The sequence below is a fragment of the Micromesistius poutassou genome (genome assembly GCF_964030765.1).
Source record: "Micromesistius poutassou genome assembly, chromosome: 1".
Taxonomy (NCBI): Eukaryota; Metazoa; Chordata; class Actinopteri; order Gadiformes; family Gadidae; genus Micromesistius; species Micromesistius poutassou.
The window spans coordinates 14,736,694-14,754,951 of NC_140271.1; the positions used below are offsets into that span (position 1 = coordinate 14,736,694).

The 18,258-nt window shown below is 45.2% G+C and overlaps 1 protein-coding gene across 1 annotated transcript in view; it reads right to left on the reverse strand.

Moving 5' to 3' along the window:
* rab26 (RAB26, member RAS oncogene family) overlaps positions 1–18,258 on the reverse strand; it is a gene marked incomplete at both ends in the record, with an annotated part of 34,377 nt that overhangs the window by 12,922 nt on the left and 3,197 nt on the right. The window contains 3 exons of the mRNA XM_084488789.1: positions 940–992; positions 4,971–5,037; positions 5,478–5,519. Of these exons, the coding sequence (XP_084344915.1) occupies positions 940–992; positions 4,971–5,037; positions 5,478–5,519 (162 nt within the window). The remainder of the gene's footprint in view (positions 1–939; positions 993–4,970; positions 5,038–5,477; positions 5,520–18,258) is intronic.

An 18,258-nucleotide genomic window follows, 5' to 3' on the forward strand; every position in this document is an offset into this window, starting at 1 on the left:
TGGCGCTCAACTATAACAGAAATGACAGGCAACCTTTTTCGGAGACGGCCATTGCTAACCCTCTATATAGGTGGGGTCTAATGGTTACATGTCGGTTATCCATTCAAAGCAGCAAGCAAAGTCTTCCAAAGTCACTGGGACTAATATGAATGGAGGGGGATGGAGGAGTTATATTTCTCATGGCGGTTAAAAGTATTTCAAACTCTTTGAAGTAATACAAAAGTTGATGATGATGATGTTACTATTTAGCCTGGAATCAAGACGATAAACTAATTCCCCCCCTGGGTTTTAGGGAGAAACGGAGAAGGAAAATGTCTCTGATATCCACTATTCTAGCCAGCAGTCCACACACGGTATACTGTCTGGGAATTGTTGCTCTATAATAACTCAAACAGTGAACCATGTGCACTGCATTATGCCATGACCAACCATGTACGATGTCTGGGCTTGATCCAAGCCATTATCGAACAACCTCTCACATTTCATACGCCTTACCGCTCACTTTGTTTTTGTGTTAACGGAAACATAAAAAAAGGGAACTGATTCACAATGTAATCAATCGCTCTCTACGGTCCAGTGGAGGGAGCATTGGTGGTCGAGTGATTCCTTCATTCGTAGAGGTGGGCTGGTGCTCCTGCTGTCATGGGGCTCTGGGCCATAACATTCATCCTCCCAGGGCGGCCAGACCCAGTAGATCAGAGCCAGACATAAAAGCCAGTAGCTTGTTCTCTTTATCTGACACTGAGGGAAATTAAATATTTTGAAGGCAGGCGGCATTCAGGAATTCAGGTAAAATACTGCAAAATGCCAAGCATTGAATATTTAAGTCTGGTGTAGACAGAAAAGGAGTTTGTGTGGCAGAGAGCTGCTGGTACAGTGGTATTGCTGTGTGTGTGTGTGTTGGTTGTGGAACAAGGAAAGAGACGACAGAAAACCTACCCGCGTGTTGTCGAAAGATGTTTTGTTGGTGACGTCGTACAGCAACAGCAGAGCTGAGATGAAGGGGAAAAAGATAAAGATCGGGAGACAAGGAATTATTACAATCTCACAATTGTACCTGTTTCGAAAGCTAAATGGAACTGTTATGGAGATGAAGATACATTGCCATCATATTATTCTTTGTTATTAATTCTTCATCAAGCGTTGATTAATGTATGTGAGACCATGAGAAGGGAAGGGAGGTCCAGTATAAGGCTTATAAGCACAAATTCAGAACAAAATCAGAATAGGATGGCCATTATTCTCCTTCTAGATAGTCTGCCTCAGTGCTGATGTTTCAGGAGGGTTTGGTTTGTATTTGGGTCGGTGATGGATTGTGCAGTGAACAATGAGACTGAGCTATATAATACATTATTGCTCCACTCTTCCTGAAGTCTCTCTCTCTCTTTCTCTTTCTCTCTCTCTCTCCCTCTCTCTCTCTCTCTGATCATCATCATCATCTCTGGAGCAGACAAACAGCATGACGTAGCTATTTTAAGGGTCTGAATGATTCTATTAATTCATCCATCCTTGTATTTGTTGGGGAGCACACCAGAAGACTAAACAGACAATACAAATGTTTCAATATACTAAAACCTGTAAACATGAAACTGCTAAGCACCAGAACTAATCAAAAAACACAGCTTGCAAAAAAAAAAACTCTTTCCCGTCCCTGCACGGCAACTATGCACTTTGAGTGTTACGTAAGTAACCACAGATGATCCAGAATCCTGAATTATACATTCTGGATTATATAACAAACATCCCGGGCGAGATGGTTCCACGCTCCCGTGACAACAGTGTGCCTCTGAAGCTCAAAGAGAGTCTCCATTTAGAATCAAAGGAAACACACAAAGCTAAATAAAGACCCACTCCCATCTCCGCCGGAGCGAGGTAGGGGGGGGACAGAGGTGAGACTGAACCTCGGATAGAGCTTCACACAGCGCGGGCACGGAGAGAGGAGTGTCGGGAGGGCGGGGGGGGGGACGGGGGGACAACAACAACAAAAGAGGCTGGATCTAAATGAGTATCTACTGGTGCATGGAGGAGGAGGTGGGAATCAAATGGAATTCAATCAAGAGGAGGAGGAGGAGATAGAGGAGGGAAAGAGGAGGAGGAGGAGGAGATAGAGGAGGGAAGCATGTGTCCCCCTGTAAGGTAGCCAAATCCACTAACAGGTCATTCACACATACACACAAACGCACAAAGTTGGATGAACAGACAGGAGGGTTGAAAGAAATACTTATTCCACTGTGGATACGTTTCTTTGTGTTTGGCTTTTTATATTATATTATATCTTAGCACGATTGAAGATGAAAGGTTGTTTGGCACAACTGGCAACCAGCAGATCTCCTCCCCTGAAAGACTTTTCATACATTTGAAAAGGGAGAAAAGCACACAACACACTGGATGTTTTATGTTGGATACTTTGATATGAATTGATATGTTCTAATAATAAGGGGCACACAGTACACAATGCAATAAGCCCAATACTGGTCACTGCAGCCTTTGTATCTCACACACACACACACACACACACACACACACACACACACACACACACACACACACACACACACACACACACACACACACAGACGCACACACACCTCATGTATCCTTTGGCATCTAAAATAATCCTCTCTACAGCTCACGGCCCTCAAAACATGAGGTCTACAGACTCTAATGGTCCCTGCTGCCTCCCACACTGAGAGGCACTCAGCAGCACCATCTCTACCTCTACACTGTGTCTGCCTGCATAGCCTGTCTGTCTGCATAGCCGGTCTGTCTGCATAGCCTGTCTTCACTGCATATCCTGTCTGCCTGCATAGCCTGTCTTCAATGCATAGCCTGTCTGTCTGCGTAGCCTGTCTGTCTGCATGGCCTGTCTGTCCATCAGTCTGTTTCCCCGCTGTGGTGCCCTCTCCATGATGAGGGCTGGCCTCGACGCAGCTACCGTCCACACACTGGGCTCTGTGGTTGCAGATTGTGTGTGTCGTTGTGGTTCCCAGGCTGTTGTTGTGTGATGTCTGTCGGCTTACGTTTCACTTTCATCGTTTTGTTTGAGACACTGTGTGTCCGCCCCCCCCCCCCCCCAACTCCTGTTGTCTCCACTGTGAAGAACGATGTGTTTGGAAGGTAACGTTTTTTTTCTTCACATAAATCACGTGGCAGCGCGGCATTACCCGCGTGCAAGTGCCATTTCACGTGAGCCATTTACGGTTGACTGATGTAGAGTATCACTTGATATACATAACAGCCATGCAGCCGTACTATTGGATGATGGGACTGCAGGGAACTCAAGCACGTTTTCAGAGCCTTGTGAACAGCAGAAGCCACACAGGGGCTCTCCCTCACACACACATGCGCACGCACACACACACACACACACACACACACACACACACACACACACACACACACACACACACACACACACACACACACACACATCTGTAACTCCATTGACAGACGCAAATAAACAAGTCAATAAGAAGGAAATCTGATTAGCATTGAGAAAAGACGTACAAGAGGTGGATAGCAAATCACATAAGAACAGCAGAAACATTTAGAGCGAAATAAAGAATGTTTTCTTTCAAATTTGTCTGGGACAAGATAATGTCCACCTGTTGTTTTGAATGGTGTCGGTTTGGGAAACCATGTTCCTCTCTGCAAGAGGTCTACCGCCGTGGCAATCAGAGGGTCAGAGTTGGAAAATAAGGAATCGTTTGGCAATGGGACTAATGTCAAAAGTAAGGGATTAGCTTTGTTAAAATTGGAAGAAATTGTCATGAAAATAAAATGGTAATAAATAATGTGTTACAATAAAATGTTAACAGTGTGTAAGGTTGACAGTGTGTGTATATGTGACTCAGACTGATGGATCGATAAGTGTTTGGCATGGAATAAATACACAGTGTGATTGTATGTATTATAAGACACGTAAATGCTGAACAATTTGCTTATCTAATGGTAGGTTAGATAAGCAAATGGTTACACGTGTGTACTAAGCCTAACAATGTCCAAGCTGTAAAACATGAGCTGCACATCTTTTGTTAGAAAATGCTTTGAACTGTTGCAAAGCAGCTATGGAATCTACACCCATCAACACCTACACCTGTCAATACCTACACCTACACCTATCTACAGACTCCAAGGCCCCAAAGGTGCCCAACCAAGTTGGTTGCTTTTTCTTGTGTTTCAATTATTTTTACTTTTATTCATTTTTTATGCTTTATTCATGAAGAGTTAGACAGGAAGGTATTGGAGAGAGAGAGGGGACGAAATGCAGCAAACGACCAAAGGCAGGAATCAAACCCAGGTCACTGCGGTAAGGACTGAGACTCTACCCCTTGTGTTTCAATTCTATCTACTCTGACATGGTTGAGCGTCGGTGTGTCTGACTGGAGCTAGGGTCGGCAGTGTGGAGAAACCAGCCAGAGTAAGCTAGATTTGAAAGTACCCAACGGAAGAAATGGATAATGATAAGAAGATTGACATCTCACACATGCACGCACAAACACAAACATCTCTATCCCTCTCCCTCTCTCTTCTCTCTCTCTCTCTCTCTCTCTCTCTCTCCCACTCTCTTATCTGTCTGTGGTTACTGATTAAATATTCATCAAAGCGTTACTTTGAGCTGTAAATACCGAATGTGTCATCCTGACATCCCTTGGGAGTACATAAAAGACTTTAGGATACTCATTACATGCATGAATTATGACTAGATAAAAAAAGTAATCTGTTTCTCAGATTAAAGTGATGAAAATGAACCTGAAATCCTGTACCACAATGTTATTGACTACAATCATTGTACATATTATACACAAAACAAGCTTGTCTTTATCTACAACTGCCCTGTTTGACATTTGTTTAATTATCAGTAACACAAAAGTACACAGAAAACGCACAACGTGACAACGGCAAGGACATGCGTGTTTGTGTGTGGTTGGGTGTGTGTGTGTGTGTGTCTGTTTGCGTGCATGCTTTACCATGGGCGTCTCGGTAGTACGCGTGAGTGACACTGCGGAAGCGCTCCTGTCCAGCGGTGTCCCAGATCTGAGGAACCGGGGGGGGGGGGGGGGGGGGGCGGACGTGCGACAGGGGATGAAAAGAGCAAAGATGGGCTCATGAAACACACAGCGTCACCCCTGGCCTCGCGCCACATCTTCAAACTGCACCCCCCCCCCCCCCCCCCCCCCTCTCTCCGCCACCCCCCTCCGCTGCATTATTAAGCCAGCCCGAGTCACGACTCCGACAGGAATAACTACTTCTCTGCTCCTCACCTCTGGAACTCTCCAGTTCCAGAGGTGAGGAGCTCCAGCCACCAGCCGATTGAACGAACACGTTGCATTGTTTATATTGTTTGTTTAAAGGCAAGGTAGGTCAGGGTAAGTCAGTGTGTGATCTCAGAAGCCAAAGTGGTTGTTTACGGGTGGGGGGGGGGGCGGGTCATCATAGGAACGCTTCAAGGCAGGTTTTCTTGTCGTGGTGCTTACCTGAAGCTTGACCTTCACTCCGTCAATGTCCAGCACTTTATTCTGAGGATGAAAAAAGGGGAGAGCTTTAAAGAAGGGATGCAGTGGAACTGTACAGAATGGGAATGTTTACCAACATGTAGTATTACATATTATGTAACAGGTAGTAGTTGCAGTTGGTTCATTGGTTAAAAATCTGTAATATCTCCATAGGTTTAACTAGTTAGTTGTTGCATGTATCGATAGATCAGGTAAATCAATACTAATATCCAATTTGTTCGCCTTATCTCATCCTACCTTCCTTCATCGCTCCTTCAATCCTTTCATCAATAATTCAAATCTCCATACGCCTAACCCCTTTTAATGAAGTTGCCCAGCTGCCTCAAGAGACATACTCACACACCCACGCACACGCACACACACTCTATCTTTCTCTTTCTCTGTCTCTTTCTTCACCTCAGCGTGGGTGCAGACACACACACACACACACACACACACACAAACACGTGCACACATAAACAATCCCACACACACACACACACACAGACACACACACACACACACACAAACATGTGCATACATAAACAATCCCCCACACACACGCACACCCACACACACACTCCATCTTTCTCTTTCTCTATGTCTCTCTCTTGACCTCGGCATGGGTGCAGACACACACACACACACACACACACACACACACACACACACACACACACAAACACATGCATACATAAACAAACCCCCCCCCCCCCACACACACACACACACACACACCCACGAACACACACACAAAGTCCTCACTCGTATGCTGCAGTACGGTGGGGCTGAGTGGTGCAGGAGCTGTCAAGGGCCGGGCCTCACTTTGCTGTTGAAAGGTTTCCACCAAAAGGGTCGACAGCGTGTGCTGTAACCTAACAAAAATCACATTCCATCGCGCTTGACGGATGACTCTTGGCTATAAATGCAATTATGCGTTTGAGTCGTTTTTTATTCTTTTTTTTTTTTTTTTAGAAATAGGCCAACCTAAAAGAAAAATCACAGAAAAAAATAAAGTAATCTCAAAAGAGCGATGGGCCAAGCAGTGGCTTCACCGGTGCGCATGACAAGAGGAGAGGGTTGTGATGAATGGATCAATACCCTGTAGGCCGTGGGTATCCCTGCCCGGCGCTGCTTGCACTGCACTCTCGTCGTCTCCTCCCACACATGACCTGAAACACCTGGCGGTCACGCTCTCTCGCACCGTCGACCTGTTGTCACGGAGACAGGACCAGGGCAAGATGTTCTCCCGTGACCCAAATTACACACCGGCCGACAAAAGCTGCACCGATGACATCACTGGTGCCACGGAAACCGTCCGGAGCACCTCCCTGTGTGACCTTCTGGAGCCCGAGTCCCCTGGGATAAAAGAGTCTAGACCTGCCCTCGCATGCGGAGCACTACAGGAAAATAGCCATTAAACTATTAGCGTTGTGAACGTATCACCTTCCCAAGCTTCTCCCTTGATTCAGCTCTGTGTGTATCACATCAATATCTAGGCCTGTATCAAGCCTACTGATATACATATATATACTGTACAGTGGCGGCTGGCCCATAGAGGGCGCTAGGGCACCCCCCCCCTCCCCCACCAAAGAAAATAAAATAAAAAATAAATAAAATTTCGAACTATAAAATTTTACTTATATTATTTATTATTATTATTTATTATTAATATTCCGGCACTGTATTTATATTTCATGGCAAAATTCAGGCTCTAAATAGACTCATTTGACTTCTACGGTCACCAGTTCACGGCGCCCAAACCCGTCGTTCACTCTAGAGTGGCCATATCAATTCTGATGCCATTCAGTTTTAATGAAGGGTTTGGGGCGCTGGCATTGGAGCCCAGAAACTGGTTACCTGGCAACGACAACGTTACCTCAGTTGCGTTGCGCGCGTGAGTTGTTTGAATTTCAAACAACTTGTTGTTTGAATTTCAAACAACTCACGCGCGCAACTTTGAAAGAAGACTAGTTGTGTTGCTGTGCTCAATATCGACGAAATACCCCCAAATTCGGTTCAATCGCTTTTAGAAATCCCATTTGTAAGGAGAACGTACGCTGAAAAAGTTAGAATTAAACAACTTGGACCACACAGGCCGAACATTAATATTACACAGCCTGACAAAGAGAAGCAGAAGTCCAGGAGTTTCACGCAGACTTGGTTTGACAGCAAGGCTTGGCTAACTGGATGTGGATCTAAAAATGCGCTGTTTTGCTTTCCGTGTCTAAATTACAAATCGTCTTCATCTGATTCTGCCTGGACCCAAACTGGAGTAACAGACCTCAAGCATCTGTCTGAAAGGTTGAAGAAACATGAACGATCCATGATTCACATGAACAACTGTGTCAAACTAGCCATGGTAGGCAGAATTAGCATCGCTACACAGCTGGACGAGGGTCATCGGATAGGGGTAAGACGACACAACGAAGAGGTTGACAAAAATCGACATATTTTGTCAAAACTAATTGATTGCGTTAAATTTTGTGGTGCCTTTGAATTGGCTATGCGGGGGCACGATGAACGTGACGAATCTAAAAACACTGGGATATTTCGGGGGTTAGTCGATCTGATGGCTTCCATTGACACTGTGTTGGAGGAACACTTGAAGAATGCCACCGTCTTCAAAGGTACGTCAAAAACAGTTCAAAACAAACTTTTAGACTGTATGCTGGCAGTGCTGCGAGAGCACATCTTGGAAGAAGTAAAGAACACAGACTATCTAGCCATCCGGACTGACGAGACAACAGACATCTCCACACACTGTCAGCTTGTGCTTGTGCTACGATATATCGACGGCCATAACATCATCCAGGAGCGCTTTTTTGAGTTCATCAAGCTAGAAGGTGCGTCCGCAGACACAATCGCCACAGCATTATTGGAAAGGCTGCGCACTATCCTCCCTGAAGGGCAAGAAGGGAAGCTCATTGCCCAGGCCTATGATGGCGCATCTGTGATGCGGGGAGCGACAGGTGGGGTACAGAGAAAAGTCCAGGACGTCTACCAGAATGCATACTACGTACACTGTTACGCACACCAACTCAATCTCGTTATGCAGAAGGTGACATCCCACATCCCGAAGATCAGCCACTTCTTCTCCGATCTCGGGGGCTTCTCTACATTTTTCTCAAAGTCACACAAGAGAACAGCAGTGCTCGACGAGGTGGTTGCGCACCGTCTTCCCAGTGCTTCACCAATGCGGTGGAACTTTCATAGTCGCGCTGTAAACACCATGTATGAGCACAAGGATAACCTGGTAGCATGTTTCGAAACCATCCGGAACCAAGGCGGTGACTCCAATTCGGAGAGAGAGGCCGGAGGCTGTTTGAGAATTCTGGAGGACCCAAGCTTCTGTTTTTTTCTGGCGCTTTTCCACAAGATCATGCCCCAAGTCCAGATGCTCTTCAACCAGCTGCAGAAACGAAACATCGACTCGGTGTACATCGCAACACTCACCCAGCGGTTCACCACCAGAATACAGGCTGTCAGGTAGGCTATGTGATTTTGTCCATTGGTTTAAACAGTTATGTTTATATAGGCCTATCAATATCTCATAGTAGCCTACAATTGTTTATCTGTCAATTTACCTAACCTCTGTACCTAATATACAACATAGTAACAGTAATTTCAACATTTAGTATGGATTTATGTCATATATGGTTGCTGAAACAGTAATTGCGGGCGGATACTAGTAATGCATTATACTTTCGTCTTGGATCAGGGACATGGTCTCAACTCTAGATGAGGATACGGAGTACAGAGGACCTGTACATGAGCCAGCCCCAAAGAGAGTTGGCTATAGAGGTAGCTGTAACATAGATTGTATTTGTGTATATTGTGTCTGTCTTCAGTTCCTGAATAGCCTGATTGTCAGCTTACTTACTTAACTTGATCCTCTTTGCTCCCGGTGGAAATTAAGGCTGATTGTCAGCAGCTTTGTGTATTCAGAATTGTCATATTACTGTACTCTGTCCACAGGGGAATGCAGAAATTACCTGTATTTTGTCACGTTCATGATATTAATAAATAATAAGAGTAGGCCGTATCTGCTCATCACACATTTAATTAATTTAATTTGCATTGTTTAATTTTGAAGGTGTGAACTTGATTGTAATGTTGGTGTACTGACTTTTTAAATCTTTTCTTTCATAGGTATGTGACACCATCATCAGCCATGCCAAGGAGAGGTTCTCCTACACAAAGCATCTCGTCAGTGCCACTCTGTTGCAAGGCGAGCTGTTCCTAGAACACAGCAAGAAGTTTCCAGATGCAGCACTGGAAACAACGGTGGACGCCTATCCCACCCTGGACAAGGCCAAACTGAGAACAGAACTGAGCCTCATCTATGAAAATGAGGAGTTTAAGGGTTGCAGCGGCTCTCTTTCAGGTTATGATGGAGAACAACCTTCAAGACACCTTCACTGAAACTGTAAGTCTACTTAAGATCCTCATCACCACACCGATGACCACGTCAGAATCCGAGAGATGCTTCTCAACCCTCAAAAGAATAAAAACTTTCCTCAGGAACACAATAGGACAACAGCGCCTCAATGCTCTGGCTATGCTCTCCATTGAGAAAACACTTGTACGGGACATTCCGAATTTTAACACCAGGGTCATTGAAAGATTTGCTGCTCAGAAAGACAGGCGAGTTAAGTTCATGTACAAGTAGTAAGAACTCTCCACACACACACACACACACACACACACACACACACACACACACACACACACCCCTTCCCGTGAGGATGGACACTGGGTTTTCAGCGGCCCTCACAACTCCACACCACCACCACCCCACCCCTTTCAAGTGTGCATATTGTATTGTATACAGTTCTCTGCAAACCTATGGTGGCATCATGCCTTCAGTGTGCATATTGTATATCAGGGGTGTCAAACTCAAACTGTGCAGTGGGCCAAAATTGAAGTCTTGGACGGCGAGACGCGTGTCAACGCGTTAACGCTGAAATGCGATATGCCGGTGGGCCAATTGCATTACATTAATTGGGGACATTACATTATAACAGGGTCCGCGGGCGGAATTGTTGACGGGGGGGGGGGAAGGTACGGGATTAAGGGCTGCCGGAGTTGACGCGCCAGGGTTACCGCGCTGAGACGCGCGTCAACGCGTTAACGCTGAAATGCGATATGCCGGCGGGCCAGTTCTGATAGACATTAGATATTATCTGGCGGGCCGGATTAAAATACACTCCGGGCCGGATTAGGCCCGCGGGCCGTACGTTTGACACCCCTGTTGTATATAGTTCTCTGCAAACCTATGGTGGCATCATGCCTTCACTGTGTCTTGAACAACCACACATAAAAGGTTGCCCATTTATATGAATTTTGTTGATGTATTTGCACTTTTAATCTTGCTGAATTCTACAAGGCAAATCAATTCATTTAAAACTTAGTTCCCCGGCCCCATTCGTCTTTGTAAGGAAATGTTCTATTTTGTCTTTATTATTTTGTCAAAATGCACCAGAATGCTTTGTTTGTATGTGAAAATCACAAAAAAATCTTCTGGGGGAGGATGCCCCCAGACCCCCCTACAAGGGTTTGGTTTACAAACATTCAGCCCCACCTAAAATGAAATTCACCAGCCGCCACTGATACTGTATATAGCCAGGCATTGTTGTTGTAGTTGTGCTGCTTGCTAAGTGACTACTGTGCGCCTACAGAGTCCTGTTCTCAATCGCCGACTCACTGCAATCTGTTTACGGTGCTAAAAGTGAACATAACAAAAGAGTAAAGGAGGTTAACATAAAGACGCTAGAAACCCGTGCACAGAGGTGCAGTACAAGAGCTGCCCTTTGAGGGTACTTTGTTGGAAAGGCCTCAGCCATCCGTCAGCTACAGGGGAGGGGAAATGCTCTGAGAGAACATCTGTTCTGGTTGCCACTTTACTATTTACATCGCTCCTGGCTCACTGCTGACCAATAACGGCATCTCATCCCTGGATGGTTTGTTAGAAAAGCCACTCCACCACAGGTGCCCAAATCCAGCCCTTGGAAAAATGGTGGAAAAACGTAGGGAGGGAGAGAGGGAGCAGAGAGGTAGGGGCTTTTTTGTTTTTTCTTTTCTTGTCTCTACAACTCTATGATCTTACCTAGAACAGCTTTAATAAGCTGACGGAACTCTGAGTGTCTGTGTGTGTGTGTGTGTGTGTGTGTGAGTGTGTGTGTGTTCTTTTCTCATTCTTCCTTCTCTCCTTTTCACCACCGTCCCTCTCCTCTCCTCTTTTCTCCTGCCCTCTCTTCTCCTCACTGCTCCTATTTTCTCCTGCCTTTTCTCCTCCTCTACGCATCTCTCCTATCCTCTCCTCCTCTTTTTCTCCTGCCCTCTTTTCTCCTTATCTCTCCTCTCCTCCCTTCCCCTCTTTTCTCCTCATCCCTCTTCCCCTCTTTTCTCCTACTCTCCTCTCTTCCCCTCTTTTCTCCTCCTCTCTCCTCTCCTCTTTTCTCCTCCTATCTCCTCTCTTCCCCTCTTTTCTCCTCCTCTCTCTTCTCCTCCCTTCCCCTCTTTTCTCCTGCCCTCTCTAGAGGACCTGAGTACAGCTGGGTTCAGTGTTTAAAGACCATCAACCCTATGGACCCAATCTTTTATAACTTTAGATACACGAAGGGTACACGAGACACACTGTCAGAACGCAGCCTATCAAACGCAACCTATTAAATCGCTGGCAATCATTTATTTATGAATTAATAAACTTATTGAACTTATTCATAAAATATTGAGTGTGCGGCTGACACCTCAGTCACTCTGAACTCCTTTAAAGGGTTTAAAGAGGACATTGTCCCATAAACCTAAAACCGCACCATTCACAAACATCATCTCAATCTCTCTTATAGACCAACTGACTTGTGTCTCGACTGCTGCCCTTGTTCTGTCCGTCTTGCATCGCGTTCTTATGCACCACACAGACCAAACCAGGTGCGCATGAACACTGTATTGGCTGTGGATGTAGTTTGGCATCCGGGGCACCAATCAGGACTAGATGCTGATTATTACATGCAATGAACTGCATACAATTAATTACTGTATACTGTACTCTATACCACCCATTATTTCTCTATCTTATTTTTTCCCTCACAAGTGGCTGGCTGAACTCCACCTCTATGGTTTCTCGTTAGCCGTTCTCAAGCACTCAGCCATTGTCCCTCGACCCTCGCTCGTCGCCTCTCCCCTCAGCCTTCCGCCTACATGATGAAATATTCATGCAGACCCTTGGGGTCGCCCTCCATATCCCAGTGACATTATGGACCTAGCAGGTGGCGGGCTGCTTTTCATTAATTACATCCCAGGACACAAACAGACATGCTGGTATGCACACACACACATGCACGCACGCACACACGCACACACACACACACACACACACACACACACACACACACACACACACACACACACACACACACACACACACACACACACACACACACACTTTCATATCTCTGGACACAAAATAAATCAGATGAAGGCAAGTGGATGACATAATTGAATCCATGAATCCAGCAAAAGGAAAAGGGTAAATGGAAGAATGGACATTATCAGTGGGAGGATGAATTCAAGCCAACAGCGAGTGTTCGTTTGGTTTCTGACAATGGCTGACTGACACATTTCCCTGTGCCTTTTGTTCACTGCATTCAGCTGCTGCTTCATCACTGACACACCAGAGAGGCAACGTCCTCAATGGGACTTCATCAACATCAGGATGCTATAACGAGAAGGACGAACATCAATTTGGTGCTGCATGAGTCATTTAAATATCACACAAAAACTGAATAGAGAGGCGCTATTTGCTGTTTGTCTATGTCTTGGACTATACAAAGTTGTACACATTGTAGAGCAAGAATTTATTAAAAACGGGGAAGGAAAAGGCATTGAAAAATGGCAATGGATTATTTTATTACACATGTTTTTCAATATCGTCAGCAAAAAAAATCATCTTTTTTTATACGGTTTCTAAAATCGAGATAAAAATCAAGGTCTCCCCTCCAAGCACTTCACGTTCTACTCTGCTCCGAACTCAGGTCCCGTTGTTCAGCCGTGGACAGTAACCATGGGGATAGCACCCCCTCCCCACTCCTTCCAAAAACAATTATTTTTGTATTTCATAGTGTTCCAAATGGAGTTCAAACAGTGGGTCCTGTTAACACTCTCAGACGAAATGCTCTCTGTCAGAAAACACGATTGCATTGACGGAAGATGTTTCTGCAGCTGTGTACATTTTCCCGGGAAGCACAGCAGAGACAGCATGTGAGGCGGCAATCTCATTATTCTAAGTTGGTTACATACAATAATACAATATAAAAGAACATCCAGTCCTAGTCTTTCATTCTTGTCCAATTCAAAATGAAATAACTTGTGAGAGCGTGTTTCTTTTCTTCCCCCCATCCATCTTCAGCAATTCATTTGGCCTTGTTATTTCATTATCAAACCCGTGTGTTTAATAATGACAGGCCCCTATCTCAGTCTTGTGGAGCACATTACACTCCCCTCCACTTCCTCGTCAGCCGTTACAAAGGAATCAAACAAGTGGCCGTGTTCTCAGGCCACACCTTGCGTGTGAAACTGTATTAATATTGACCCAGTGCTGTCATGGCATGGCATCACACACCGCCGCGTCCACAAAGCACTCGCATCAGCCCTCCCACACAAACACATTCGTGCACTCTTGTGTGTCCATCCAGCCCTCCAGCCTCCTTCTGTCTGTCTATTATCCATCTGTCTCTTTTTTACAGGCAATATCATGGTCATATGTACACACTGACAACAGTGAGGTTGAACAGTTGAACAGTTGAAACATTCACACACCGTCGCCCTAAATGTTAACGTAAATATACTATACTGTGCTTGCTGCAAAAGTTTCACAAAGTCCTTTTTTTTGCACATCTGCAACCCATCCTGTGTTCTGTGCGCTGTATGTCCTCCGTTGTCATCCATTATGTTTCGGGACACTAGTTGGCCCTCACCAGAGTGCAGAAACACCATGATGAATCAGCCAGGATCGGATCGGCTCCACTGATCTGGCCGGCCTTTCTGTGGTCAATGGAAGAAAAGCTTGCAATTGTTGCAGTGCTGGCAATGGAGGTACAATATGGAGAACAGCAACAACAACAACACCCTCCAACTAGCAGATGCCCGTCTCAGGGCCCTCGTATTGTAGTTTGCACTAGCAAACCACGTCACTGCTGCTGTCGCCAACAGCCTCCCCGTCACTGAGCCGACGACGGCTCACTGCCATGCTAATATTAGCGTACACACCAACAGCCATATCTACTATCACTAGCAGGCCGAAACATTATTATTCTAGCTCAGTTTTAGGGGCGGGCTGCAGATATGAAGCGACATTTTTGCTCTGTGTGCGTCTTCAGGGAGTACCTTATCTTACAAATGGCCGCCGCTAGCACCTCGCTGCTGGCGAACACGTTCTCAGAGAGTAAGAAAAGAGATTAAAAAGAGATCCATTACCTCCAGTGCAATCAGATGGGCCCACGTCAGGTGACCTTATCCCTTCTAAACCTAAGCTCCTCACGTCTGCGTCAATGTCGCGAAGATTGATACAAATCGGGAACTGCAGGGTTTTGCTTTGCTTTCTGGAGTGCTCTCTAGGGAGCAGATCCCTGCGAGAGTAACTTTGAAAATGAGGGTATTTGCATTCAGTTCATGGAGGGTTTGGATGACCGGGGAAGCAGTGGTGATGGAGGGGAGTGAGTTAATTTTGAATCTTGAATGAGGACACAGGTCTGTGTCCAATGGATGGCAAGAGGAAAATACCAAATACTACAACCGAAGAAGAGAAACAAGAGGAAGGTGGTCAAACTACAAGGGACAAACTGGGAACAGAAAAGGGCAGAGTTTATGCAGTCACCATACTAGTGACTTTTCGAATCCCAGTCCAGAAGATACAGGGTTATCTAACCTATCAGCATTCTTGAGCAAGATGGAGCAAGCAACAAGTGCAAAGTAAAAGCCAATCTTTATAATACTTTATTTGTCTACTGGGAAACAAAACGGCTCTTACTATTACAGCCACTCTTTATTATGGCTGCATACGTTTGGCAACTTCTAGACCTGGATGTGCAGAGTCCTTTCTTAACAGTCCACATTACAGGACAACACTAGGAACTTCTTTAGCAGGATATAAATAGGATGAATTAGTAGGTGTGTCATCACATTAGAAAGTAGATACACGCACAGACACACACACACGCACACACACACACACACACACGCACGCACGCACGCACGCACACACACACACACACACACACACGCGCACAGACAGACACACTATTTGCTTATATCTCATATGTTCCAGGACAAAGAAGTAATTCAAAATTGTAAACACACTCCTCTGATCCAAATCTGTCAGAGTGAAGGCTACCTGGGCGTTGTACCACCGGCTCCAGCGGGAGCTAACATGGGCGTGGTGCACGACACGTAGCCGACAGATTGCATCGCGAGCGGTGCCTCATCTCTGGCAAGAGGTGAACGCCGAGCACTTATGGAGAGCTCTTATGTTGCCATCAAGTCTTCCTTCCTTCCTGAGCGAAGAAGCAAGGATCATTGTAATATGTCAAAGAGACAGAGAGACAGAGCGGTAGGTAGAGAGAGGCAGGGAGGTAGAGAGAGAGTGATGTACAGGCAACAATGAGGCCTGCTGAAAGATGCTCCTTCATTTCAATCTGTTTGGTGTGTTTAGTGTGTTCATCAGGTAACCTTCCAATATTCCATATGCTACCCTGTCTCTTACTATTCAACTGCACCTTTCACACTCCCTACTCACTCACAAACAGGCACACACAGGCTGCAAAACACACACAAACACACTGCACATGAAACAGGAATGTAGAGTAGATTAGAGAATGGTGTACCTTGTACGACTTTTGTAAATGAATGCCTTGAGTACAGACAGAACATAAAACATTGTAATACGTTAAATGCAATCTAGATTCTGTAGTGGGTGCATCCACTCTATTATTAAAACAATCCATCATGGGCTTCTAGAATTGAGAGGGTGCCAAGGCCACAGAAGTGTGGTGATTGTGAATGGAAGAGTTACCTGACAAAGGGGAATGTTGTTTTCAACGGAGGAGGGTTAAGGTGTAAAGGTTGTTGCCTCGGCAACAGGAACACAGCGCAGAGTGTGTTTCCTGGTTTATAGCCACTGTAACAACTTCTATGATGGGTACACTATGAAATTGTGCATGTCAAGTAGATTGTATAATACTGGCCTTATTTTATGTTTTACCTACAGACAGAATGGGATTAGAGTGTTACATCACTAGATAGCTTTCAGCAAACTGGGCTGCTTCAATGCTACCGATATTCAATGTTGCTATCTTCACAAACACGAAAATGTGTTGAAGTTCACTGCACGTTATTATGTGAAAATCATAGTTTTCAAAACAGAAACCGCAGAAGAATTGCCAACGTCTCAGTCACGTGCCAAACGGTTGCTATAGTGGTAATGGAGAGTGGATGCATTAGAGACGAGAGAAGCAGGAATGAGATCATGTACCCTACAACAGCATCTCTGAATACACAAAAAACAAAAATAAGCAGCTTCCAATAGTCAGTTGGTGTTTTAATGCAACCCAACAGTGTTTTCGCCCTGTAGTTTTGCGCGAGTGGGAGTCACCTCAAAGTGTTCCGATGGGTTTAATTTCATTTTTTTACATTAAAAGCGCAAGACATCGCTTTGATCTCAGATGCAGTCACTCTGCATCACTGCCTATCTGTCCAACTTGTGATCAAGAGATGAATCGCTAGCAACTCGCCCTGCGGCTCTACACGGCTTGCCAAAACGAGACAACGCCCGGGAGGCTTTTAATAGAGCATTTGCTAGCTTTCCTATTGATAGTTCTCCAGGGCTCCTGCTGACTGCAAACCAAACTTAGGCACCGTGCAGCATGTGTCCTGTGGCAAGACTTCCATCCAGCCCAAGACGGAGGCTCTGAGAAGGCTGGGCCAGGAGATTAGGAAAAATAACAAATGGAAGAACAACGTCATGGGAAGCGAAGGGAGAGAGGGGAGTTATGGGAAGGATTAAGTTTTGACTTTTCTTTAATATCATTATTGACAGCAGAACCACATTGGTTTACGTCCGTGCCCATGTCTTTCAGAGGCTGTTTTATGATCTCCGATTGAGACCTATAATCACCCAGAGTTTTTCCTAGGCCAATCACAGAAGTTTAATATCCCCTGCTTATCTTTTCCTCAACAGTCCATCACTAGTTCTTGTACATGATAGCCACACGCGTGGCTCGGCAATAGACGCCTTTCGCATTCGGCTGTTTTTTCTTCTTTAAGGTTGAAATACTGCCACACCGCATGTTCAACAGATAGCTCTCATGCGGTAGCTCTCATGTGCATGATGCGCTTAATTGGCTACTTCTGTTGTTATCACGTGACACGCTGCGCGGATCGGATCATATTTTTTTCTCCCCTCCGATATCCGATCCAGTGTTCTGGGCCATCATCGGACTGATACCGATGCCGGGGATCTGATCGGGACATCCCTGGTATATATTATATATTGAGATACGTCTACGAGGGTAATAAAGTTAATATTTATACATTTTCTATTCAATATTCTCCGTGCAGTGTTCACATTTGAAGGTTCAACGTCTGCAAGATCTGAGGCAAAAAAAAAAAAAAGGAAGAGACAAAGAGAGTAGTAGAGAAAAACCAACACTCACAGTCTCTAGGATGCTCAAATGCAAATCCCAGTGAAGTCCCCATAGAGGCCATT